Raw genomic sequence first — 26786 nt, forward strand, 5'->3', positions numbered from 1 at the left:
ATCGAAATCTGTCTTTTAAAAGGTAACAGTTCTGAATGTTTTATGATTTTTTTTTCAAATTTTCCTAGCAGGAAGACTAATTATCATAGAATTTTGGCAATCAATGTGACACGAAATTTGAACCTTCCTTAAAATAATGAGCACTATTTGGATTCGAAAAAAGTTATTTATGTTGAAAAACAAAAATTCAAAATGACCTTACTCAATCATACATACTTCCCACGGACAAGGTATTCTCCGGTTGACAAGCGACAGTAAGTATCGTAAACTAGTGGGAATGAATGTAGAAATAAATCTGAACCTTAGAAGAGAGCATTCAGGGTCTTTATTTTAATTCTAAGGCAACCAAACCTGACATTCCTAACCTAACCACAAAAGCATATATTGACAAAATCTTAAGTAATCGCTAAAACTCTGCAGTATGTGTTAACAGACATAAATAGAAATCGAACCATGTAAAAGTTGCATTTGTAGCATGATGAAATCGTAATAAAACAAAAGGAACTTGGGCTCATTTTCACCACTTTTCAGCATAATTTCATTCTACACGCAAACAATATGTAAAATTACTATCAGCATGAAACCAACATTAATAACCTAACAACGATGTGTGACCGGCGTACGTTTAATTCCTCTATTTCGCACCAGTTTTTAAAAAATAAATTCGTTCTACATGCACAAAACACGTGCATATTCTAATAATGACGTCACTGATACTGCATAAAAACACTAATTTCTCGAGTGTAACACATCTCTGCAATGTAAAAACTACGACAACGAGCAAATGAACTAGTTGATCAGGTTGCTTCTGAACGGGTCGCAAACGAAGGACTCAAAATCACAGAACGGGTTCACGGGGGGAACGAAGTAGTGAGTCCCTTTGTTTTTACTCGGCGTCCGCACTAATCCAGTGTGACGTCTACCACAGCCAGTTACGTGAAATTCTGCTCTTCAACCTTTATTGCAGATCCAAAACCAATGAACTGTCCGAACACCAACCTGCTCCGCTTCACGTATTAAAAGAGAACGGGTTCCGAACGGGTGTGTTCTTGAAGAAAGAAAATTACCTCACCACGCACAAAGCTAAAGCAACATTTTTTCTGCAAGAAATTCTGAGGATGGCTGGTGCGTAGGTTTCGTCTTGAGTATCTTGTTCTCTAAGGAAAACTCTCACGCTTCTCCAAATTCCGGTCTTCAACAGGTTCACAAGAACGAGTCGCAAAATGAACGGATCCAAGAACCTAGATCAGAGAGTGAATAAATATAGAATCGAAATGCCAAGGAACCATAATTTTGTACGTAACAGACTAGAAGTCATAATGACGAGAGGAACAAGTTTCTGAACTGAATCTTTTGGGGGGACTGGAATCACAAGAACCGAATTCGGAAGTGGAAATGAACCGTTCGTTCATTTTGTAACTGGTTCTCCTGCAACTCCAAAATGCGCGTAAATTCCAGAAAATATGCAAAATTCCCTGACTATTCCATGACTTTTCCCTGACCAACCAAATTCCCTGACTTTTCCCTGTTTTCCAGGTTTTCCAGTCGCGTAGCAACCCTGACAATGTTAATGCATGGAAACAGAGGAGTCGAGTGGTAAAAAATGTTCCGATTTCACGTTCTGATTAAAATGACAGCCTTACAGTGGCGACGATTTAAGGGATAGTTGCTGCCCATTTTTTATTTTCTTGCCTCAACATTATGGCATCTTAATGTGAAGCCTTGTCTACCAAGAGAAAGTAAACTTTCCTTGCAACGCCCTCCGCACCCCCCCTCCCCCCCGTTTTGGAACCCAATTGCCACCACTGGTCTTGAATATACAATTGTGAGGTTCTTACTATACCCCTTAAAAAAATGGTGTTAAGCCCCCCCAGAAAGGAATTCCTGGATACGTGCCTGGCTTTTAGTGTGTCAAAATACACAGATGAAGTTCCCTGGGATGCACTAAAATGCATCAATTTGGAAGATCAGACAAGTTCATTTCGAAGATAACAAAATTACACATTTAGCTGTGTCAATTGATGCATTAAAAGTGAAAGTTTGTTATCTTCGAAATGATCTTGTCTGATCTTCCAAATTGATGCATTTTAGTGCATCACAGGGAACTTCATCTGATAATAATACCCTTTAATACATTTCTATGTGTATTTTGACACACTAAAAGCGGTATCATTTGTAGTTTATGCACGTGAACGTGTTATTGAAATCAAAATATATGTGTCAATTGACATGTTTTGGGTTTTGTGTGTATGCAAGACAATTACGAAACTATACAGGAATATGTCTTATTACGAGAAAATTGAAGAAATATATTTTAAAAGTGAGAAATGGGTAAAATATGTCAAAATATACCTTATCAAGTTCGTCTATGTCGGCTGATTTTCATCAGATACGTAAAGATCTCTCTCCAGTATTCGATACAATGCCAAATAAAAACTATGTTATGACTTAAAGTCCAGGATCCTAGTAATAAGCACTGATTCAGATTAAAAGTTAAAATAATGAACGAATTTAAATTATCGTCCGCTTTGATAACTGCTTAAGAAATGAGCATTCCCTGACATTCGCTACGAGACTCGGCGACAAGTGGTCCGGCGTCAGCGCTTGTCTTTCCCGGCGAACGGGGTCCGCGACAGTCGCACGCTACAGTCTGTTTTCTTTCGCTCTCCCTGCCTTCTCTCCCTTTCCCTTTCTGTTAACGTTGCAGACTGACGCCAGTATAATGCTCCCTCGGAAGTCGTGTTGTGTTGCGTCCGTTCCACAGAGGACCACTATATTAAACCTCGTAAAAAAGTTTAGAGTAACAGGGTCAGTTCTGAATAAAAGTGGAAAGAAAAATGGGGAAATCTAAAAAATAAAGTATATGAAGACAATCCGCACACCATCCGTGAGTTAAAAGAGAGTATTGTACGAGAAATCGGGAGAATTACAGTAGACGAACTTGCACGTGTAAATGCCAATTTCCTTCGGAGATGCCAGGAATGTGTTGCAGCAGAGGGACATCATTTTCAACAACTTCTGAAGTGAAGGTTAGTACACAATATGAAAACTGTAATTTTAATATCCGACTCTAGCGACTGTCGCGGATCCGTTCATCGGGAAAGACAAGCTCTGATGCCGGGCCGCTTGCCGCCGAGTCTCGTAGCGAATGTCAGGGAATGCTCTGAATGGATCATGATACGCTTCAAGCTTCTATGAAGGTACCAACTGAGAGGGAAGAAAGCCTAGACGTCTTAGTTTGCTGTAAATGTAAATTATTGCATGCTAAAATATTTTATAGATTGTCATAATCTCCTTCTTAAAATACCGTAATTATATCAAATTTCACTTAAATTAATTACATATCAGAAGGGCCAATTTTAAAATATTAGTATTATTTTTTTAGTATTAAAAGTTCATGCCAACATTGCCCCCCCCCCTCCCCCGACCCGTAAAGTTTGATGTTACCCTGGAGGAAAGTGTCTGGATTCAACACTGGCCACAAAAATCAATGAGCACACTGAAATATTGTTCTATTCCGATTAAATGCGGCTTACAACGAAGTCAACAGCTTTGGAAGATTTTTTTCCTGTTTCGCCTTTTAATCGTTCAGTGTAGCAATATATTAGTTGTACTCTCACCAATCAGAGATAAAGTTAAAGACTCTTTATAAGTAACTCAGTTCTGCGTAATTGTTTTGTACGTAAATTAATGTTGGTCCTGGCAAAATATAATTTTAAAACGTTTAAATTAAATCTTATTTATATGTAATTCGGTGTTATACGTACTAATTTTCATAAAATACAGTTGATTCGTACGTAACCAATCTACAACAATGTCACAGAAGTAACAGTTTTCAAGTCGGCCATGGACAACAGAAAAAGGAAAAGTTACACGCTTGACCAGAAAGTAAAATTTATACAGGAAGTGGATGCTAATTCCCATAATACTAAAACTGAAATAGCTGCAGATTTACGCATCGCCTATTCCACACTTTGGATAGTCATTAGTAAAAGAAATGCTATTTTAGATGATTTTTTTTTTTTTAAAAAAAAACGGTAGTAAAGGTAAAATTTTCGTATCCCCAAAACGTATTTCTTCAATTTTACAGAAGAAAGTACTTACCGAAATGGGTTTATTTATACTTTAGGAAGGTCTTGGAAGTTTGTTTTCACCTCGTTGAAATTTTTTTGCCGGTAAATCATGTAATTTTCGACATTAATGTTCCCTTGATGTGCGTCTACTACGTGAACCAAATATTTGCGAGCGTTTCATGACGTAACAACCGGTCAGTGTTTCCAAATACGCGGTTTTGTAACTGTGAAACAGTTGTAGAACGTAAATAAACGTGAGTTACTGTTCATCATTTCTGATTACGAACTTGCGACAACATGACGTGCACAGGATCAGTGGCGTGCTCAATGTGAGGTTGATGGGGCTTATACCCCCCCATATCGCCCAGTATCTCTAAGGCTATTTATGAATGGTTCGTGGGGCTATCCGTGAATGGTTCGTGGGGCTATCCGTAAATGGTTCGTGGGGCTATTTATGAATGGTTCGTGGGGCTATCCGTGAATGGTTCGTGGGGCTATTTATGAATGGTTCGTGGGGCTATTTATGAATGGTTCGTGGGGCTATATATGAATGGTTCGTGGGGCTATCCGTGAATGGTTCGTCGGGCTATTTATGAATGGTTCGTGGGGCTATTTATGAATGGTTCGTGGATCCGTGAATGGTTCGTGGGGCTATTTATGAATGGTTCGTGGGGCTATTTATGAATGGTTCGTGGGGCTTTCCGTGAATGGTTTGTGGGGCTATTTATGAATGGTTCGTGAGGTTATCCGTGCATGATTCGTGGGGTTATCCGTGCATGGTTCGTGGGGTTTTCGAACCCGAAAAAAATTTTCTAATTTTGAAAAACAAATTTAACTATGTTTGCCTAACCTAACAGAATCTACCCTAACCTTGCCGTGCATGGTTCGTGGGGTTTTCGAACCTGGAAAGAAATACAAAATCAGTAACACGAAAGTAGGTATATTTCTATGAAGAAGATTGCAACACTGCATAACCACTATCATGGACTACGCTAGTCAAGATTTGTCCGCCATATCACGTGTAACGCAAGCGAAAGCGAACAAGATAAAAATACTCGATATTTCGAAAATTGAGATTATTTGCGTGCAAAAAACGAAACGCAAACTTGGAAGAACCCTTAGGAATGCAGAATACGTAAGTATCAATGTGAAAAATACGAAAATAAGGGAATTAGAGACGGTTGGTGGTTACTGAAATTTTAATGATACAATTACAGTATTTTAATAATGACGACGTAGTATCTAAATTGTACTTGTTGTAATTCTCAGTTATAGCCTACGTATTATTTTCTCTTACCTTGACATACGTATAACTCAGGTTCTACTCTATATAGAAATGGATAAAAATTGTGCAATACAAACCTTACATTTATTATATCTGCATGCCGTTACACTTTGACGCCTTGACTCGAATTAGAAGGTATTCCTGAACTAGAAGCAAGAGAAAAGTATCATGTGATCCAAAGTGACTTCTTGTTGTCTTGATCCTTGCGTGCTGCCAATGACACTTTCTTAGTAGTTTATATAAAATAGTAACGTCAAAAGTCTCCTTTGAAGAAATCAGCTTCTATTTTTCGCAGAGGAAAGAAAGCAAATTAGCCATAGCAAACGTCAGGTGACCCGATACTCGCTATCCGACGCACGAGTCTCCAACTAGGGGTCGCTGGTGCACGATTGACGCAAGATAATGGTGTTTGGCTTCGAAAAAAAAAAAAAAAAAAAAAAAAAGCGTCTTTGGCCAGTCATTTTTTTCGCAATAAAGTGTCTGGAAGTTTTCCATACGTGCAAGCATTAACCGATTCTCAGAACACTAAATTTGTGGCAAAGAAATGTGTCTTTCGTGCTAACATTTATATGATTTGCGCTATTTTTCTGTTTATCTGATAAATGTGACGTACTATTAAGTTTATTTGTACTCCATTCTTGATACTGCTTTCATGTTGATGGAAATGGATACTGCTTTCATGTTGATGGAAATGGATAACTCAGTAGCACGAAACCTGTGTTTGGATATGGCGATAAAAGTAGGAAAGATTGAAATTACTTCTACCCGTTATAGCTCACAAGAAACAATTGTAAAGTGAGCAAAGGCAAGAACTTTTTGCTTTTGTACAGTGCTTTGGAGTTTAATATCCATTACCTTACATTTTAAAGAAAGAGGTATGATGCCCATACCCCCCCTTCACATACAAATTCATTTTCTAACATTCGGGTTAAGCTATGCCAAATTGTTAGTTATATTCTTTTATTATCCTTAGCACGTTTCAAATCTCATTTTTCCCAATTTTTTCGGAATTGTATTCCTAATACGGGTCTGAGATGAACAGACAATTCACCTTTGAATGTGTGTGTGTGAAATGTTTTCAGGTTCATTTTGTACAGCAAATTTTGTATTCAACACGAACTGCCGTTTCGATATGTCGATGACAGTGATCCACTGATTGTTTAAGATCCAAATCATAAGGATGATTTTTTTTTGGCACTATTAAGGTTTCGTACGTTTATTTGTTTCGTGAAACATATGACATCACTGCTGCAACTTATGTTGTGATTTTCTTCTATTTGATAAATGAATATTGTTTTTATCGACCATGGCTTATATGAAAAGTAAAGTCCCTGCTAGTGGTGACACGAATCAATTTTCGTAGACACTGCACTGTCAAAGCAAAAGTGTATAATCACAATCTAATACTTGCCTTTGTGTAAGTTTTGCGAATATACGAGTAAATCAACTTCATATTGTAGAACAATGTTCTAAATACGTACTTATAGCAGAGGATTTTTCGAGAACGACTTTGCTGGTGCAGCCAAAGGTCTAGAGTAGCCTAATCTCTTTTTGCGTTTGTGCTACTCGAATCTCTTTTAAAAAGAGGGACCCTCAACAAACGTTTTCGTGTCACAACTTCATCCTCATACAAATCGTATCTCAACCATTTATAGAACTGACAGCTACCACAGTAAGCGACGGAAAGAAAAACAACGGGGGGGAAAAAACATATTGGTCTGGGGTGCAATGGTGCAGCGGCGCCGAGGTCAAATCAAGATAAAAGAGAAGTATAAAGAAGCAGTGATGAAAATAGGAAAAAAAGGAAGAAGAAGGTCGGCATGGCCTGCAAACCACAGAACATGAACCCTGCCAGAAAGACCGACGCCTCTGTTCCCCCCTTTCTGAGTCTTCATTAGTCTTCCAGCGGGGCACGACAGTTGAGCTGGTGGGTTGACGTGCAAGTGATGAGGAGCTCTTTTCGGCTCCTGGAAGATTCTTATCCGAAAGGGACCACAGCTCCACGCATGGTCTGAGATGCACCATATGCAAACTCCACTCTTGTCACGAGATATGGAACGAGTCAGCAACGAAGAGTTCTTGAACTTGCACAAGGCCACATGCAACAGGGACTAACTCTGGCGTGGGCATAGCCAAGATTTCAGTAGCCGACGTCCGTGGCGAAGTTGTTAGCGCAGCGCGCTACGAAGCCAGGAATCACGGGTTCGAATCCCGGTCTGGGCATGGTCATGGTTCTTCTACTTTCCACCTTCCTCCAATAAAAAAAAATGACGAAGTTCTATATTTACGGTTCTAATGACGCGAAAAGCAATATTTTTAAAATACTGTAAGTGTTACTGTTAAAGAACACGTTTATTCTAGAGATGTGTTTATTTAATACCTATATAATTACATCAAAATAACAGTAACCTCTTAGTTTAAATTGCTACATGATTTTGCAATAGTAACTTCAATGAATCCAACTCGTTTTAAAACAAATAGCCAAATTCGCTGGAAGCACGTTGGAGGAGGGTTGTATCCAGAGGCGAGGCGTCCCGGTCATCGGAAGATGCGGCAATAACCAAGAAAAAAAAAAGGAGTCAGAATATTCCCAAATTTGTGTGAAATTAGTCAAATGGCAGCATAAAACGGTTAGAAATAAGCAAGGGATTCGCAAAGTTTAGTGCATCGGAATGAGATCCCAGGCCCGCTACGGTTCCTCTTGAGTGCAATGATTCCGGCGGCCAAGGCGAAATCCGATGTGCTGAGACTAGCGCATCCATGATGTTTCGGTAGTGTTCGGCTGATCTCGGCAGTCACGGCACACGGAGCCAGGCATGGCTTTTAGCCCCTGAACGAAGATACAGAAGGCTTTTTTTTAATTTTTTGTTATTGACATGTCATGCAGCTGGGAGTTTCTAATCGTTGCCGAACATGCTCTATTTTAACCTTAAAATTTAACAAAATTCAAATCACATTCGGAAAGAAACATTTTTTCTGAAAATCTACTTGCTGACTTGAAAATACAGTTTAATCCAAATGTTTTTTATTCACAAGGTCTTAGAAATGAACCGATAGTGTTTTATAGAACTGCACTACGATAAATCGCCATGTATATTGGTAGCATTTATGATAAGCGAAAATTTAGACAACGCTTTTAAAGAAAGTTTTCAGTTTAGCTAAATTATTATTACTGCCGATGGCCAGTATTATCCACTGAGAAACACCTCTCTTTGAGTAATAAGAGGAAATAATGAAATGTACGGGTCGTAGATTTCACAAATTTGCCAAGAAAGCAGGGAGGCTAAAGTTTCTGTACAAGTAATATTTTAACTTAATTAGGCCTATTTTACATCGTAATTCATTAATGTCAATTTTTATATTCAATTACAGAAGGAATGCAAATTAATAAAATTTCATTATTCTCATCGTATGGGACAGCTTATTTTATTTCATTATTCCTTTGTCGGTCGTTTAAATGTCTATTGTATTGCAGTGAGCTTTTAAATTTGAAAGGGCAATTATCTTGTCGTTTATCCCGCAGAATTTTTGCAACCCCCCCCCCCTTCCCGGTTAAAATATCGATCTTGACATTCAGCAAATCTTGCGATGACTATGTAAAAATATCACGCCTCGCCACTGGTGTATCCCACTTTGAACTGTAGCTCTCGTCCCGATTAGTCTTAATGCGCATAAAGTGAACTAAAAAAATAAACTCAAACAAAAAAAATGGTCACGCTTAAGTGATCAGAACTAAGATTTTGGCGCTAATCAAGGGGTCGCCTCGGTTTGGCGCCCAAATAGGACTGCTTCCTGGGGGGTCGCCCGGGCTTTAAGCCGCCCCTTGCTTTTCTGCCTTTTGGCTAATCGCGAAGATGAGGATGAGTGTTGACATGATGAAATTCATGAAGTACACTCACAAATAATAAAAAGTATTGTCTGGAGAATCGACCAATGAACACGTGAGGGGGAAGTGAGTGTATGGATGGAGGACGCGACCGCCGCTATCAGTCGCTTCAAGCAGCGAGCACTTCTTCACTCTGCCTACTCGCTTTCTTCCTTTCTATACCGTTAAGCGCGGCTTCCACCAGGTATCGAACCCAGGACCTCTTGATTACAAATTGACGACGTTACCCCTACCATCAGGGAAATTTTGGTTTATATGAAATTTTAAAGCTTACTAAAAAAAAAGACTATATTTTTACAAAGGTCTGTCTCATTTCCCATCCACAATGCTGCAGTTGTCCCATCTGTAACTTCTATGAAGTAATTGCAAGTGTTCTCAATTTTGCCTTGATCACAATTGTCCTAGATTAAGATATTCAGTAACTAACAAAACTAGCATTAGATTAACTATATTTTTCTACTCGTAGGGAAGAATCTCAGTATAAAATGAAAGGCAGCCTATGGGCAGTAATTCTCATACTGCAGGCAGTATCACAATCCCATGCTGTAACCCCTTCTCGGGAAGTATCGTAAGTATTTTCTCAAATATATGCTACTAAGCATGCTTGTTATATCGCTGTTGGTCCAATAAAGTTTGTACGAATATTAGCATGCACTGTGTAAAACAAAATATTTGCCACCTAACCTTCAGATATATTACAAAAAATGTGGTTTTGGTAACACAAAAAACATGTTCCTGTTGAGTGGCAAACCACATTTCAAGAGGTGTTACGAAACCCTAGATTTTGTTCAATTCAAAAACTGAACACATACATACATATTTGCAAAATTGTCATTTTCAAAGGGGGTAGAAGGGTGAATTTTAAAGTCACTGCCCCATCCCCTTGACCAGTGCAATCCCAATAAGCAAGGGATTTTAAAGAAAAAACAACAGTCCGTTAACAGTATGAATGAAAACAAAGTAAAATGCCATTTAGTTTGAAACATGGCTGTAAACTCTTCAAAATAATTCTCATCAGAGGAAGATTTATTGATCCTACAAGCTCTTGTATGGTGTCATTAGAGAAACTTAGAATTGAATAACAGAATTTCACTATTTCCCTAAAATGGAACAAACTCTACATTCTGTTTATTCTCTTGAAAACGATCTCACCAAAAAAGACCTTGGTGTTATGGACGATAAAGTAAATGTTATCTAGTAATGAACACAGTAGAGATACTACTAAAAGAGTCATGTTTCTCCTTGGTTGTGTGTGCAGGTTCACTGAAATCCAAACCAATCATCAATTAGCATATTTTTCTAATATTTTATCTCCCCTATCTGTACCCAACCTTTTCCTTGTCACAGAATACCTTCTCTGAGACACCCCCATATACATATATGTCTGTTTTTAATATCCAGCCACCAGACACTCATTACAAACTAGTAGACATGAAATTTTTGCATAAAATTATCACAGGTAAAATTAAAAAAACGAATTTCTAATCAATCACTTGAATATAAGAGTACCCACATGACCTGCCTACAATGTAAATCTCTTTCATGAGCTCACTAAAGGCTCTCCCTTGCATACAATGGCATCTTTTGTATAGACTTCCTTGCTTTGTATAATAACCTAGCTTCAAATGTTGATATTTTCTTCCAAGAACAATGGTTAAGAATGTATAGCTCTCTCCACTTCTTAAACCCAAAGGTTTATGGTTGCAGTAATACAAACCTTCTATCTGTCCCTATCCTGGACAACTTCAATCCAATCTTTTCCATCCTTACCGATTTCCTTCAGGTCCATCTCAACGTTATCCCTCAGTCTTCATCTTGGCCTTCCTATACCTAGAGGTCTCTTACCAACAGGTTTCCCAACAAGAATCCTGTAAACTCTTCTTTCATCTGCCAATCGTACCACACCTAAGGTTGAGAATTTATGCATATTTTCTATGCCATGTTGTATTGTTGATTGATTTGTTTTTTAAGTCCACTTTATGCACAGATAGGCTAATCGGACCTACAGTTTAAAGTGGGATGCAAATCACTATGTGCCTCCACATGTTGTATTATTGTTGTTGTTTTTCGGCTCTTGCAGCCTGTCAGCATAAATATTGTAATTCAGAACAGTATTTAAAACTAAGTAAAAAAAATAAATAATACTATGGCAACGGTTTCAATTCTTCCATCCAAGAGAAAACACACAAGTTGCCAATTTAACAATGTTGTAGAGCACTATTCCCTTTTGTCTTCTAAAAGAAAACTGTAAGTGTTGAATGAAGCACTGCATAAGTCTTTTGATAATGTCCATACATATTACCTGATAAAAGTTCTTTCTTTGTAGGCACCATGACATAAGAGATGCCATTTTGTCTCTAGTGACTGTGTTCAGAGACTATGCTGACAAGTTAGAACGTCACGAGTACAGAGAGAGGCAACTAGGCGAACAACTGAAGAAGGCTCTTTCTGGATTGGACAAGCGGCATCGAGCACAGGACCAGAATCTTGAAAGCGTGGCTGTGGCAGTTGCCAGGGTAGAAGAAAGATTACGGAGTGTGGAAAGCATGATAATGCAGGTTGGTGTCAAGACTCATGCTAGCAATTTACTTGCAGTGGCTTAAATCACAAAATTTATCACAAATAAGAAGCATGTAAAGAGTGTTTAAAAAGGACAGTACATTTTGGAATGAAGTTATAGAGAAGATAATAAATAGTTGCAAAAGATTTAATCATGGGAAAGAATAGTGCAGAGGATGCCATTACATACTGCTGAAGAGTAGGTTTATGCCTTAATAATGGGATCCAGTGAATGACGACGTTTTCTAAGCAACCATTCCTGCAGTCATAAAGGGACACCATGCATAGCTCGAAATAATATGTCTTCAGGAATTTGGACGATTTCCTCAGATCCTTTCGAGTCGACCTTCTACAACTAAAGAAACGTTGAGATTCCTGTGGACCGAGCTATGCAGGATGTCCTTCGATGACTGCAGGAATGGTTGCTTAGTAAAGGTCATCATCTACTGGACATCATCTTCAAATAGACCTACTTATGTCTTCAGCAGTATGTAATTGTGTCATAACATCCTCTGCACTATTCATTCCCATGATTAAATCTTTTGCAACTAATTATTCTCATCTCTATACCTCCCTCTCAAAATGTCCCGTCATTTTCATAATCCCTTTATAAGCACTGTTCAGTTTGTTTACGTGGGCTGTTAAAAAAAAAAAAAAAAAAAAGACTGCAATTTTGCATTACAAACTTTATTATTACACATGCTTGTCCCCTTCGAAGTACTCCCATTGTTCGGATGCTTCCTGGAATGCGTTTTTGGAGATAGCTCTTATCTGTGTCGTCGCATTCTGCTGAATTTTGTCTACACTTTCAAAACGACGTTCTTTTAAGGTCTTGCTCAACTGTGGACACAACAAAAAGTCCGCTGGAGTAAGATGAGTGGGGCACAACAGTTATTCCATGAGCAGTCAAAAACTGGCCGACAAGCAATAATATGTGACTTGGTGCATTGTCATGGTGCAATACCAAACTCTTTGTTTTTCCACAGTTCAGACCTTTTTCTGCACACAGCATCCCTCAAATACCTTAAAACTTCAACATAGAGCACTTGTTCACAGTCCAACCAGAAGGATCAAATTCATGATGCACGCGTTGTCCATCAAAAAACAATCAATATCACCTTCATGTTTGATCGACTCGTGGCAAATTTTTCCCAACCCACTGCAATGATTGCACTTTCGTTTCCACGTCTTAGCCATAAATTCAAGTTTCATCTCCTGTTATGATGTTGTTCACGAAGTTTCTGTCGGCATTGGCGTGAACACTGTTTTCTTTCTGGTCGTCGTTGAACAAGAGTTAGCAGCAACAGGTGCATGTCAAGTTTTAGTCAAAACTGCATGACATGACCCGATGATGATGATGTCAACTTCCTCCTCAGCAACCTCTTTGACAATCAAACGATGATTTGTGCATATAATGGAATGAATAGCATTGATGTGTTCATCCTTAGTTGATGTCGAAGGTCATCGGGATCTTGAATCTTCCTACATCCATGTTCTGCCAATTTGAAATGCCAAAACCACTCACGACATTGCAATCTGCTTATACAGTCCTTACCAAAGACTTGCGGAAGCATTTGCCACTTTTCACTAAAAGATTTTCCCAGTTTAAAGCAAAATTTCGCACAAACAAGCTGCTCCGCTGGGTCTATCATCTTCACTGTGAAGTGAACACAAGAGGTTACTGCATGTATTTACTTCAGTGGCTCTAACCGGGCTTCAGGTGACAATAACGTCATGTGGCAGGCAACAGTGTGTTTCTGAAGGTTGCCGCTAGAGCACGCCAACTGCCAGTACTCGCTATGAACAAGGGTCCGGTCTTTTTTTTTTTTAACAGACCACATATATCACCTCTATATTCGTATAGGCTAATTGGGACTGAACCCACTTTGAATTTTGTATAATTGTGAACTCTGAAAGACCAAAATGCTGGAGAAATATCTGCTGGCATTGGTAAATCGAACCGATACTTTTTGATACCATATATCGGAATATTGTCATTGGGTCAGCTCTAGTTTTTTAGTTTAGAGACTACTTCTGACCCATTACATGGTCTATAATGTTTCTCAGCAATTTTCGCATTACCTGTACCATATTCTTATATTGTTGTTCAATATTTTTTGCAGAGGGATGAAAGAGAGCGAATCCAGCTTCAGAAGGCAACAGACACAATGGATGGAATCAGAGGATCTTTGCAAACATGGATGACCGACCTTGAGGGTCTCGTGAAAGGTGACGGTGAAGAAAGTTCTAGTAGCAATGCAACAGTAGAGCGGCTGGATCTGATGGATGCAAGTTTAAGAACCAGGGTTGAAGAGCTATCAAGCAGAATAGGAGCCACAAACGAGCAGCTAAACACCCGTTTCGAGAGGCTAGATAAGCTCAGTGCCGGAATAATTGAAGCTTTTACCAAATCAGGGGACACGGAAGCCGAAAAGCTACGAGCAGCATCTGCAAATCTCGTGAACACGGAATCAAAATGGAGAAAGAACATTGCAGACACGGAAAGGGTCTTGCATGAATTCAATTCACGGTTAGATCAGTTTGAAGAGCGCCTCACACAATTCACATCGAATGCAGAGAAATTTCCACTGGTTTACGCTCAGCCGACTAATGCCACATCGCTTCGAAATTCCATCGCTGCGACCGATGTTAGTGTAGATGACGATCTTCAAAATGCCATCTTGGATGCTTTAGAAGGACATCAACGAGCCCTTCATCTAGTTCACACTATAGTAGAGGCAGCTGCAAACGATGTCAAGACAATCCGTAGTCAGACCGACTTGACTCAATTTGATCTCACCCACTTTGTTAACGAAACTCAGGAAAATCTTCAGGAGTTTAAATACGAGGTATTGGCAAGCATGGAGAAGTCTGCTGCTAAAACTGATGGCAAGCTAAGGGATATCAGAAGCGAGTTGAACAGAGGGCACAAAGACCTTATGAAGAGCGTTATGGATAACGGTGTGATGGCAGAAACTCTTTACGGTGACGTTCAAGGTAATTACGGTCAGCTTTTGAAAGAAGTTCAAGGCCTAGCTAACGTAGAGAAAGTTTTGATTCAGACAGCAGACAACGTTCTGGACACTAAGCGACGCATCGAGTATGGCATCCATCAAATTCTTCTAGAAGTTGGAGATATGGTGAAACTTCAGGGTACTGAACTTAACGCGACTCTCAACCGTCGCTTTGACAATATCTCGAACACCATTCTTTTGAATCAAACGGGAGCTCTCACTAATCTTTCTTCTCGCATGGAGTCTGAGATCAGCCAAGTGTGGAGGCAGATAGGTGTCATGTATCAGCAGTTGTCCCAGTCTGTGGGAATGCTGGACAAGCTGCAGCACCAAACCGAAAACTACGTGAACGGTAGTCTTCAAACGATGGACAGCATGGAGGGTAAGGTTGGAGAGATTACAGGCCGTATGACCGAAGTGGATGACAATCTGAACTACCTTCTTGGGCGTCTGTCTTTGGTAACTCAGGAGTTCAATCTCATAAAATCAGGATTGGCTAAAGCTCTAGACAGCATAAGAGAAAGCTTCATATCGATCCAAGATCAAATAGAAGAACAACAGGCAGATCTCGACACGAAGAGGAACATTCCGGAATCAGAGTTGTCATATATCAATGAAGAGAACGGTGCCACTAACAACGAAAATGACAATCAGGTTTCACCAATTCAAGATGGAAATCAGTAGGTATTTTTACTCATATGATACACACAATAGAATGCATACATTATAATTTATTGTCATGGAGTTGGTGCTACTGAATTTAGAAACCAGCATGTCTGTACACTTATTTATTCCTAAATGAGGGAAAAATTGTGGACAAGGTAAGTTTAATATCAACATGTCAACAGTTAGGGTAAAAAAGCAACATTGTATTTTGCCATAAACTTATATGTAATATTTCAGCTTTAAAGCAAAACTTACAAATGTACAAAAGAAGTTGCTAGTAGAATAAGAACTTTTAAAATTATGTATGCCATGTCCTGTTGCCTCTCAGAAACAGCTTTTGTTGTATAAGAGATGGAATCTCATTTGCAGTGCAGAAAATATACTAATATTGCAAACAAAAATTATTTAAAACGCAACATAATAGAAAATAGTGTAAGTTCTATCCTGCCTGCAAATACTGTATGTGTAGATACAAGTGTACTTAATATCAAAGTGAATATCAATGCCTGAAAAAAACAACATTGAAACAGCAAATTCATTTTGTGTATTGTACTGCCATTTCATAAAATTTCTCAATAACATTATGTATCAAAAACTAAAATCTGACTGTTATTTTCATATAAAATTAACCTGAAGTGAAACAACTATACTTTCAGGGGCACAGTAAAAGGGAAAATGTACTACCAATTTAATGGTGTCAAATGAACATTAGAATGTACTGAATGAATAACATTCACTACCTAACTACATTCCATACACTTTTGGTATTAGGTCTCCAATAAAGTTCTGTCACATTTCCACGGGGTGGCACTACACCTTTTGTTCCGGGGTGTCAGATGAGACAAAGTAACGTGTTAGTGAGGGTTTCCTCTTGTAGCCTACTGGTTGTGGCCACCACAGTTCAACAGGAACGCTGGTCGAACATCAGAACCCCAAACAACATTATAAGGGCCTTGTTTAAGATTCAATGTGATTTTGTTTTCTGTTCTTCATTTGTTTTTATTTTCCTTCCCCTGGGAACTTCGTTAGATCAGTTGACATGTCGTATCTTGAAAACTACACATTCCATTTCAGATCTGTCTTTTTTGTTCATTAGTATTCATATCAAGGTATGACAATCAAATTACAAAACAATACATCCATTGTTACTGATATTAACAAGCCGAGATTCAAAAAGTTTTTTATTACACTTCCTAATATTATGGATTAGATTTATAAAAATTGGTGTAACTCCTAAGCCACTGCTTTTTTAACAAAAAATAAAATATTTGTATATGTAATTAGTAAAAAGCAACATGCAATGATCAAGGGTCCAGGGGGGATGCAGGGGCAAAGGCCAATTTTCAAAATTTGCCCCAACCACATGGTAGCAATTAACTTGCCATTTCTTGACAATTATATACATTTCAGTCCTGTCTGTTTGGTTCATATGGATGCTTATAAAGATATTACATACTCGAATTACAAACAAAATATCCCTTGTTACCACTGAAATTTCGGAAATTTGGCCAATACCGCAGCTCATATACATTGTTATTTTTTCCCCACAAAAAGTATGATTGTGTTTCAATGCAACTTTGCATGGTTGTAGGAGTGTACCACTGCTACAGACTACAATTTTTCATTCACTTCGGTCTATCGTGGCGGCCACAGGGGCACACCAAATGCAACATTTTTTTTTTTTTTAAAAAAATCAATTTTCTTCTTGCTTCAACACTAATTATTGGGAGAGATAATGTATAAATTTTACCTCCACTAAAATCTGTCTTTCCGAAGAAAAACAAAACCAATTTCATATCTCTATGGAGCTAAATTTCTTTTAGTACATAGCCGCAAGTTTGAAAAGAATGCTGTTGGAAAGTTCCCACCCAGAGGGGCTTACACGTTTGGTTTGGTTTAAGTTGCTGTTTTAAGTCCACTTCATGCACAATAATGCTAATCGGGACTGGACCTACAGTTTAAAGTGGGACCCAAACCACTTGTGCCTCCACCGGGTATCGAACCCAGGACCCCTCGATTACAAGGCAATGACGCTACCACTGCGCCATGGGGGAGGTCCATGGGTTTACACGTAGAAGAGACTCCAGTCTTCTATATAAGGATACCTGCAGGATTTTTTTCTCAGGGGGAGCAGTCATATAAACTATTATTATTATTACTGTTGTTGTTACTACTACTACTAGTAGTAGCAGTAGTTTTTTTAATTTTACATTTAACATTAATTCTTGCAGAACAAAAAGCTGTTTTTATATAGTTAAATCAGTGTAAAATAAGCTTAAATGTAATCCTACTTCAAATAATAATAATAATAATTTCTGTAAGCCACAGAAAACAATATATTTTGTTTTAAAATATCGGTACAATTTCACCATACGAATTTCATTGCTTCTATAGGTTAGTGATAAACTGAAAAGTTATTGGATCACTGTAACCATTATGGCGAATAATATACTTCTAACAGGGTGTCTACCAAAATAACAAATCCAAAATTCTCGACTTTGCCTCGACCTTTTTTTGTTTTTCTTAAACTTTATTTAATCGACCCCTAGTTAGAAAAAGTTGGGAATTAGCAACTAAGAAAATATTTTTTATCTAATGATGAACCCCTACTAAGAGGAAGGTTAAGATGAACTCTGAGGCTGTACTTTAACAAGAGAATTAGACTTGCTTTATCTATTAATGCATGCACAAATTAATGCTTCAGACTTCATCATGGATAGGGAATGACCACATTACTTAATATTTTTACAAAACATCACACATACACAAATGTAATTAAGAAACAAAGCTGAACAAATCCTAACCACAACTCAATACAATTTTAGATTTCCAAAAATTCATAATAATTGCCAGGGAAAGCTTGCATATCATAGGATAAGTGTAGACAAGAGCAATCCCTGTCCTTAAGGGCATGCGGGACAGTTTCAGCCTGGCTTTTTCCTTCAAGTCAGTGTTGCCAACTTAGCTCTCTCAGAGCCAGATCTGGTTCTTTCGTATACTCGTTTGGCTGTGAACTGGGGTTCCCGCCCCCATGCCCCACTATGATACCATCACTGGTTCCGGCTCACATAGACCAACTTTTGCCATGATTATACATTTCGCACGTAACGTGATACTGTTATATTGGCTGCGTCGCCCCATCCCCAGCTACTTTTTTTATAGCACCTTGTTGACGTGAAATTGGCATATTATTATTATCAGGGAATCCTTTATTTTAGATTTTATACGACCATGAGATGAGTGATTCCACCAGATCTAGATGGTGAAAACTAAGAATAAATTGTAATTAATTTAGAGTTAAGGTAATAGCAGCGTCCCATCCCTTTGACAACATTACTCTAGGAAGCACTTTGTAAATGTAGCTCCTTGAAAGTCAGTTTTAATTCCATTGAAGGTGAAATTTAGCTCTTTTATTCGCACCTGGTTTGGCAAAACTGCCAGGAGGCAAAGAGAAATGCATTGGGCTTATGGGAGTATTTTTTGATTTGTTATCTTGGAAATATCAAACTTCCGATGGAATAGAAAATGATATCAATGGAAAGAGGACAGTTTGAAGAAGTTATTGTCAAGCAGAAAAGTCGAAACTCCGATTTGATTAGCCATAACTTGATATTGAAGTTGATTCCTCATAAGGGATACATGGGATTCCGAAAATTCTTTATTTCATATTTTTCAAATATCGTGTCCAGCTTAATAATCAACATAAAAAAACTCTTCCACTTGCAACATGGAGAGAAATTCATACTCTTGGTACAGCCCGGGTTTTCTTTTTAAGTAGCAGTGCCCATTCGGGCGATATTGAAATAAATGCACAAATGGTGTGTAACTGTACCTCTTCCCCTTAAATTATCATTTGGCAGACTAGTGAGGCTCTGGCATCTGGCCTCATAGCCAGTATAATCTTGTGGAGCTCCTGTTGTGTCGTCCACATATGTTAGTGATCGTCCCTTCATTCATCTCATCTTTGTGATTAGCCAAAAATAGCAGAAAAGCGAAATGAAATACACTAAATCAATCAGTAATTGCGATTGACCACATGTATAATTTCTTGACTTTCATGACACATCCATCGATTTCTTTACTTTTTCTTGACTGGTAGACACACTGTCTAATTCCAAACATTTTCTTTGCTCCACAACAAGACAATTGGTGTACATAGTATGAGCCAGAAGGAAAGAAAATAAGAAATGGGCTGGAAAACACTGCATCCACATCTTTCTTACTACTAAGTTGATTGACATTATTGTGAGCAGTTTTGTATCCACTTTCTGCCATCAAAAGTGATTGGCACCAAGGAATACACAATAAATTAATAATAATAATAAAGTTATATGATAAATGTTATGGAAACACCTAGCGTGCAAAAAAAAAAGGGAAAAACTGTATACATTGCCATATATAATGTGACCAGACGTATATTAGCCAGGACAGTCCTTTTTTTTAAGTTCAGATTTTTTTGGAACGTAAAATGGGATGCCAAATGTCACTTTTTTGTGACAATGACTTATCAGAATAGAATTACTACGTAATGCCATTAATACTGGAAAAATGGAAGCTGGAAAAAACATCACCTTATGATTGTTGCATAGAAATTATTTCACATTTCAATGTCAACGATGTACCATATTCCAATTTCTTAAAATATTGCAGTCTTTTCTCCGTTTACCTGGATCTAATGACACGTGTTCGTACATGAATGGGTTTGTGGAGAATTGAAGAAAAGACCACTCTTTCAGTACAATCTATCGAAGTTATGTTGATTAATAAGGTGAACGTTAAGGATGTACTGAAGAAGACAAATTCATTGGCAGAATATCGATGAATGGCTTCTAATTCTAAAGTGCTGCTTGGTTGGAGTGAAATACATATCACCATATTATGCAAGTTATTTATGCAATCCTTACTTTTTGCAGGGCCATTGTTTTTTCCAGAAAAATGTCCCATTTTGTGGTTTCAAAAATCTGACCACCTTACATGTACATTCCAAAATATGAACCCTTAGATGCCGAGGCTGATTTTCCAGGTATTTGCACTAACACCGAGCTTATTTTCAGCAGGAAATTTCAAATTCTGCATGCTTCTAAATGAAATTTTATATTTCCGGAACTAAGAACGTAAGAGGTACAAATGATACCTCATTTTGTTCAGTATACTTGGGCTAAAATTCTGATGGAAAAAAAATAAATTTTCAGTCATCAGTTAGAAGAAGAAAAAAAGGGAAACTAACTATTTTGTGAAACAGCAATGAGCAGTTGCTATTTTCGAACCCTTTGCTGGCAGCTGGAGGCATTTGACTTTGTTTCCCTGCTTCCTCCCCCTTTCCTCTCGTGCCACCCCCACCTGTGCTTTTGGCATCAGGAATGTTGGAAGGTCATACTTCTATTGCCAAAAGTGTGTTTTGAAACACACCAAAATTGAGAAAGAAACCATGTTTTCCAAACCAATTAAATTAAATCACAAAAAAAATCACAATTTTTCGGACATCGCTCCTCCTCCAGCCCAAATAGTAGAATGAAATTAAACTTTACTAATTGTTAATTACATACCTCTACTCAGGCAGAACCCAAAACATGTAATATTATTTCCAACCCAACTCTTGTCAAACAAAAGTGAAGGGTAGGTAAGAAAAAATAAACAAACATACTTATCACAATTTAATCCATACATAACTTAAATTGAAACAATATTACAGCAAAGTAACTGCCACTACTATTAAATGAAATGCTATACTTGTAAATTTCCCTTGATGTTAGACAATGTGTAATCTTTTAAACATATCTTTCATATTCCAAATTTTGATTTTTTTTTTTATTGGAAGGAAAAACTAGCATCCAGATCACATGTCAAGTAAATTAGGGAAGAACCAGTTTAAACTTTGTAGTATTTTCTATCATTCTTTCAACCATAGTTAAATAGAAAATATATCACATTATAACTTACCACAAAGGAAGTAAAAATTAAATATTTCTACTTAGTATATGATGTATGCAAATGTATAAATGAACACAGTAAGAACTACTATTACTAATTTGAAAAAGATATTAATGTCATTTTTTCTAGGCACAATGTAAATTTTTATGGAATGAGTACATGATTTCTCACCTACAACGTAGAATAAATACCAGTTTTGTTATTAATTTATTATTTTATTCATCAGCTACTGTTTCTCACACACAAATTTGCAACTTTACTGGAATTATATAGCTGTCATTAAGTTCATATATGAGCAATAACCCCTTCTAAAACTGATGAACTCTGTCTTGTTATTACATACTTTCCACAAATTACACCACTACGGCTAATTCTAAAACAAAAACTTTAACTACTCTCTCACTGTTCATCATACAAAACTACACGCAATAGAATTTTCCCTAAGTTCAATTACGACACGCACTTCACATTCAATTTTGAACACCAACTCGGCATACATGAAAAAGTCGCACTGTTTCTTTTTTGCATTTTCTGAAAGAGGCATCGCGCATCCACGAGACGAAAATTTCAACTTGGGTCCAAAAGCAAACACGTTACAAAACATCTGAATCCATCACCACACGCATCGGATCTCGCGGGTCATTGTTCTCCGATTCAGAGGCGGTAACTATTCCATGGCGATACATCGCTTGTGGTACTTTCCCCAATGGCAGAGACCCGCCGTGTGCTTTGCAAATCAGAGTGGAAGACTTATGTTTCTTAAAACCAAAATACGACCTTGTGAAGGCTCTGGCAACAACGCCTACTTTCCCATTCCTGGATCTGTATGTCCGGATCATTGATAATGTAGATGCACTTAAATGCCTCTGTGGTCTTTAAATCAAAAGAGAAAAAACTGGATAAGCAACATTAGCATTAACAAATTCACATGCAAAATTAATAAGACTTAGTGGAAATGTTTTGATTAACTTTAAAAAATAATAAAATAGGTTACTGTTCCTGCTGATATGACCATTTTATGACCAAAATATGAAAAATAAAATATGCACTTATAACATACAATTTCCACAAATATGACCTAACAAATTTACAACTGTTACAAGTAGACACGCTTTTTGATATAACATTTAGAGCCACAGTATAAAAAGAATAAAAACTTACGTGAGTATAATAGTCGTAAAACTCCTTGCAGACGACGTAGTTTCACGAAACTTTAATACTCACATAAGTTTTTTATACTTTTTATACTGTGAATATATTTAGTGAGTAAACGCACAAATTTTCAAAATGTACATAACATTTAGAGACAACACACATTCCTTTCAATGGGCTAATGAGCTAATCAAGGACCTGTAGTTTAAAGTTTGATTCGGGCCTCTGTGCGATGTGCATTCACTAAAATCAAACCTGGGACCACCTGATTTCATCTTGTTAGTTCCTGCGTTTATCAAGACGGTACTGTTTATATTCGTCCCGTACCGTAGAAGAATGGTCTGCGCAAGATTGGGCTCCGGATGCATGCAGGATCGAGTTTCCCAGGGTGAAGCGTAACAAATATTTCTCCTGAGATTTTGGTCTGTGTATGGGAGCAGGGGCCACCCACCATCCTCAGGAAATTGGGGAGCTACGGATGAGTAGCATAACCCAGTCACAGAAAACCTACGACGACGACTGGGGGTTCGTCCTGCTGAATACACATCACCCCATAACTGGTTGGTTGATCTACCCCCCCCCCCCTCTGGCGAGAATGAGGTGGGGAGGAAGGTACTGCCCTCGTGGGGTTACTATTTATTTTCTTCTGAATATCAATACCACAAATTGGAATATTTGCACATACTCCTCACTAGTTCACTTATGAGAATGAAGCTGAAGTGTGCATCAACTCCATGCAAATCCACTTCATCTTTACTGAAGGACAGATCTAGTCGGTAGGGCATCGGACTGCCACATGGGAGACCTGGATTCGATTCTTGGGGTGGGTGATATGAGATCGGAATTTCCCCAGCCTTGTTCCTACATAAAGTGGCTCTAGGGCTCACCCAGCCTCAAATAAATAGGTATCTGGGGGTAACCCCCAGGAGAGTGGGGGTAGAGGCAGCTGAAGCATGGTGCTGATCATATCGCCTCAAGAATGGCCGAGATCGAAGAATATGTGGTACCTTACCCTCACTGTGTCTCATAGCATAGTGCAAAGTGCAGTTTTTACTGAAGGGCAAGGTTCAGCTTCTGGCTGTTACCTAAACCAGCCCAAGGAAAAGAAAAAATGGCTATCAAATAGTAGCAACGTTGTCCGTCCTTTGAAATGAGAGTACATTTTGTAACTCGTAAAAAATTTCTGCACAAACGTGAATGTACGATTGAAGGGCCACATATTTTCTACTAACAGAGACAGGCATTTCAATATAGAAGCAACAAAAGTTGTCAAATAATAATATGTTCTACATATGTGGAAAAAGATTTTGATACCCACTACAGACAGATCAATTCTGATACCAAGCATTACGAAATATACCTGAAAATTAATGAAGTAGAATCCAATCTGTTACTAAATTAAATTTCAATAACCATGCACAAATTTCCATGCCACAAATGACTAATTTTACACAAAACTTTCCACACCATGCAGAAAAGTTGTTTGAATTCCATGCTGATTAAAACAAATAAAATTAAAATACATGGAAAATATAAATTAATACTAAATTATTCAAGTCTGTTCTTAATTTAAAATCATTTATTTGCTTGCACCGCAAACGTAAATGGCAAGATGTGTAAAACTGCAATTTTTTAATGTTTCATTTGGATGTGGCTTGGTACTATGTACAGAATGTTCATGATGTACCTAATTTCAGATGTCTGGGAATAGTTAATGGTTCAAAGGTAACAAATTCCATCTGAAAGGAAAAATGACCAGGTTTCATTTCCCATCCTAGGAGGCCATGAGCTATTCTGTTGGTCCCTGTTATATACTAAACTGTTAATTGGGTAATTGAAATGGAACACCCTGTATATTATGCAACTTTGATGTATATTCCTGAAACTAAGTAACATATTTCTATTTTTAATGGACATTTGCTGTTGATTCACAGCATTGCTTCAATATCTACTTCTACAATACAATTGTTCTCAATACAAAATACTGTAAACAATTCATTATAAAGTGTTAAACTTGCTACATGTAGAATCTGCATTAACCCTTAGTACGCCGCGCGGTCTGACGGAAGTAAGCCCAGTGTCGCCGAGGCTTTGAGCGCGAAATTTGAATTCGTATACCTAATGGAGAAAAATCGTAATAACTCGGGCACTATGGGACCAATCCACTTCGGATAACTTTTGTTTTGCAGGTAATACATCGGTGCATGCAACCATGTAAAATTTGGATGCCCCAACCACGGGGGGGTTACGGGCGGGGGCTGCATCCCCCGAATTTCAATGAAAAAACATTAAAATGTGGTTAGTTTGCCCCCTCTTCTCGAGCTACTTTGGGGAGAAAACCGGAACTTTTGCTTTTTTTCGTTCGCACTTGCATCTTGTGTAGCTACTGTGAATCTTTCTTCCCTGTTGACTCGGCTCTTTGTGGAAATATGTCCGGAAGGAAACGATTGTACGTTAGGGAAATCGATGAGCTGTTATATGATACAAACTGTTTATGGTGAGGCCTTTCCTAACAGAGGAGGGAAGGGAGCCTTTGCAATCGTTTGTTTTGTCTATACTTCTGGATAGACGCACGCTTTAGACTCATGCCTCTGGCTACCGTCAAGCTTCATTGCATTTCTAACATAGAGGCGAGCTGACACCGCCAAACCTCATCCAATCCCCTCTCTCCTTGCCCCCCCCCCCCCCCCGAAACTACTTCAGCTGGATCACCAGGTCTAAACACAAAGAAGAATGTGTGCCTTATCAGTACTAAATCACAGCGTTGGAAGCTTGGAGGAAAACAGCATCGTAAATACCAAGCATTTATTGTGTCTGTCAACTGAAGAGCGAACACGGGTTTGGGTGAGCCCAAACACGTGACATATTCCAAGAAAGGAGGGGGGTGGGGATTTGAAATTTTCGAAACACGATTGCAAAACATGTTCCCGAACGAACTGTCAGTGTTTCAACCTCAATATACAAATATAAGTGTGGCAAACCCTCGATAATTGTATCTAAAGCTGTTTGTAACATATGTGTTACAGCGGCTACAAGGGGCATACTTTTTTTGTAACATATGTGTTACGGCGGCGAACTAAGGGTTAAGGGTTGACTGTAAATTACTAAATGTAAAATTAAAAAAAAAACCTCATTATTAAAAAGAATTAAATCAACTTGCATGTGAATGTGATTCTACAAGGTACGCACATAAAGAAAAAAGAAAAAAAAGTATCGTATTCTGGCAACACTGCAAAGAGCTATATCTAAACTTCCCATCAGTTCATGTTTCAACCTGTTACAGGCAGTCTGTGTCGGGGCAAGCGTGCGTCAGATGCAGGCAGCGTACAAAATATGCACACCAAGATGGAACAACATTACAGCATAAAGTTTTGTTACAAATTGGGTAAATCGTTTACCAAAACTGTACAGATGACATGGGCAGTGTATGGTGAGATGAAACCTGGTGTTTACAACATAACCGCGAAACAAAAGACAGTGGAAAGGACAGTTCTCGCCCGTAAAGAAAAAAGCATGGATGTCGAAATTGAAGACAAAGGTGCTGCTGATTGCATTTTTTGATTCCCAAGGACCATGAATTTGTCCCTGAAAACCAAACAATCAACCAGTTCTATTACAAAGAAGTACTTGGTCGACTCAGAAACAGGATGAAGCGGGTTAGAAACGACCTCTGTGATTTTGGCCAATGGTTTCACGATAATGATCGGACTCATACCGCATAGTCTGTACAACAATACCTTGCTAAGCATTCAGTGACAGTGATCAATCACCCTCCATATTCTCCGAACTTATCGCCTGCTGATTTTTCCTTTTTCCCCAAGCTTAAGATGGCTAAGAAAGGGCAAAGATTTGATGACATCGTGGACATTAAATTAAATGCTACGTGTATTTTGCGAACACTTACTATCAACAGTGTTTCCAAGACCTGTAGAAACGCTGGTCAAAGTGTATTGCCTCCTCTGGTGATTATTTTGAAGGTGATAAAGTCATTTGAAGGTAATTACTTAAGAAGGAGAGAAGGAAAGAAAGAAAAAATTCTCTACCCCCCTCTCTCTGTCTCTCTTTTCTTTGTTTCTTTCCTTAAAGAAAGAAAGAAAGAAAGACCTCTCTCTCTCTCTCTCTTACTTTCCTTCCTCCTCTCGAGAGAAAGAGAGAGGGAGGGGGAGGGAGGGAGGGAGAGAGTGAAAGAGAGAGACAGAGAGCCCCCTTCTTTCTCTCTC

General features: G+C 38.3%; 2 protein-coding genes across 5 annotated transcripts in view; one reads left to right on the plus strand and one right to left on the minus strand.

Moving 5' to 3' along the window:
* The window catches only part of LOC145996177 (uncharacterized), a 59115-nt gene extending 43037 nt beyond the window's left edge, over positions 1–16078 (plus strand). For both annotated transcript variants that reach the window (XM_083132530.1, XM_083132532.1), the window contains exons 2-4: positions 9711–9812; positions 11571–11802; positions 13927–16078. In XM_083132530.1, the coding sequence (XP_082988656.1) occupies positions 9730–9812; positions 11571–11802; positions 13927–15501 (1890 nt within the window). In that variant the 5' untranslated portion in view covers positions 9711–9729 and the 3' untranslated portion in view covers positions 15502–16078. The remainder of the gene's footprint in view (positions 1–9710; positions 9813–11570; positions 11803–13926) is intronic.
* Positions 16079–21555: 5477 nt separating this feature from the next.
* Positions 21556–26786, minus strand: part of LOC145996179 (uncharacterized) — a 76394-nt gene continuing 71163 nt past the window's right edge. For 2 of the 3 annotated variants that reach the window (XM_083132535.1, XM_083132534.1), the window contains exon 18: positions 21556–22287. In XM_083132535.1, coding sequence (XP_082988661.1) covers positions 22008–22287 — 280 coding nt within the window. In that variant the 3' untranslated portion in view covers positions 21556–22007. The remainder of the gene's footprint in view (positions 22288–26786) is intronic. The other variant, XM_083132537.1, reaches the window with a different exon arrangement.

Source organism: Lepisma saccharinum, chromosome 12, assembly GCF_977018435.1.
Source record: "Lepisma saccharinum chromosome 12, izLepSacc3.1, whole genome shotgun sequence".
Taxonomy (NCBI): domain Eukaryota; kingdom Metazoa; phylum Arthropoda; class Insecta; order Zygentoma; family Lepismatidae; genus Lepisma; species Lepisma saccharinum.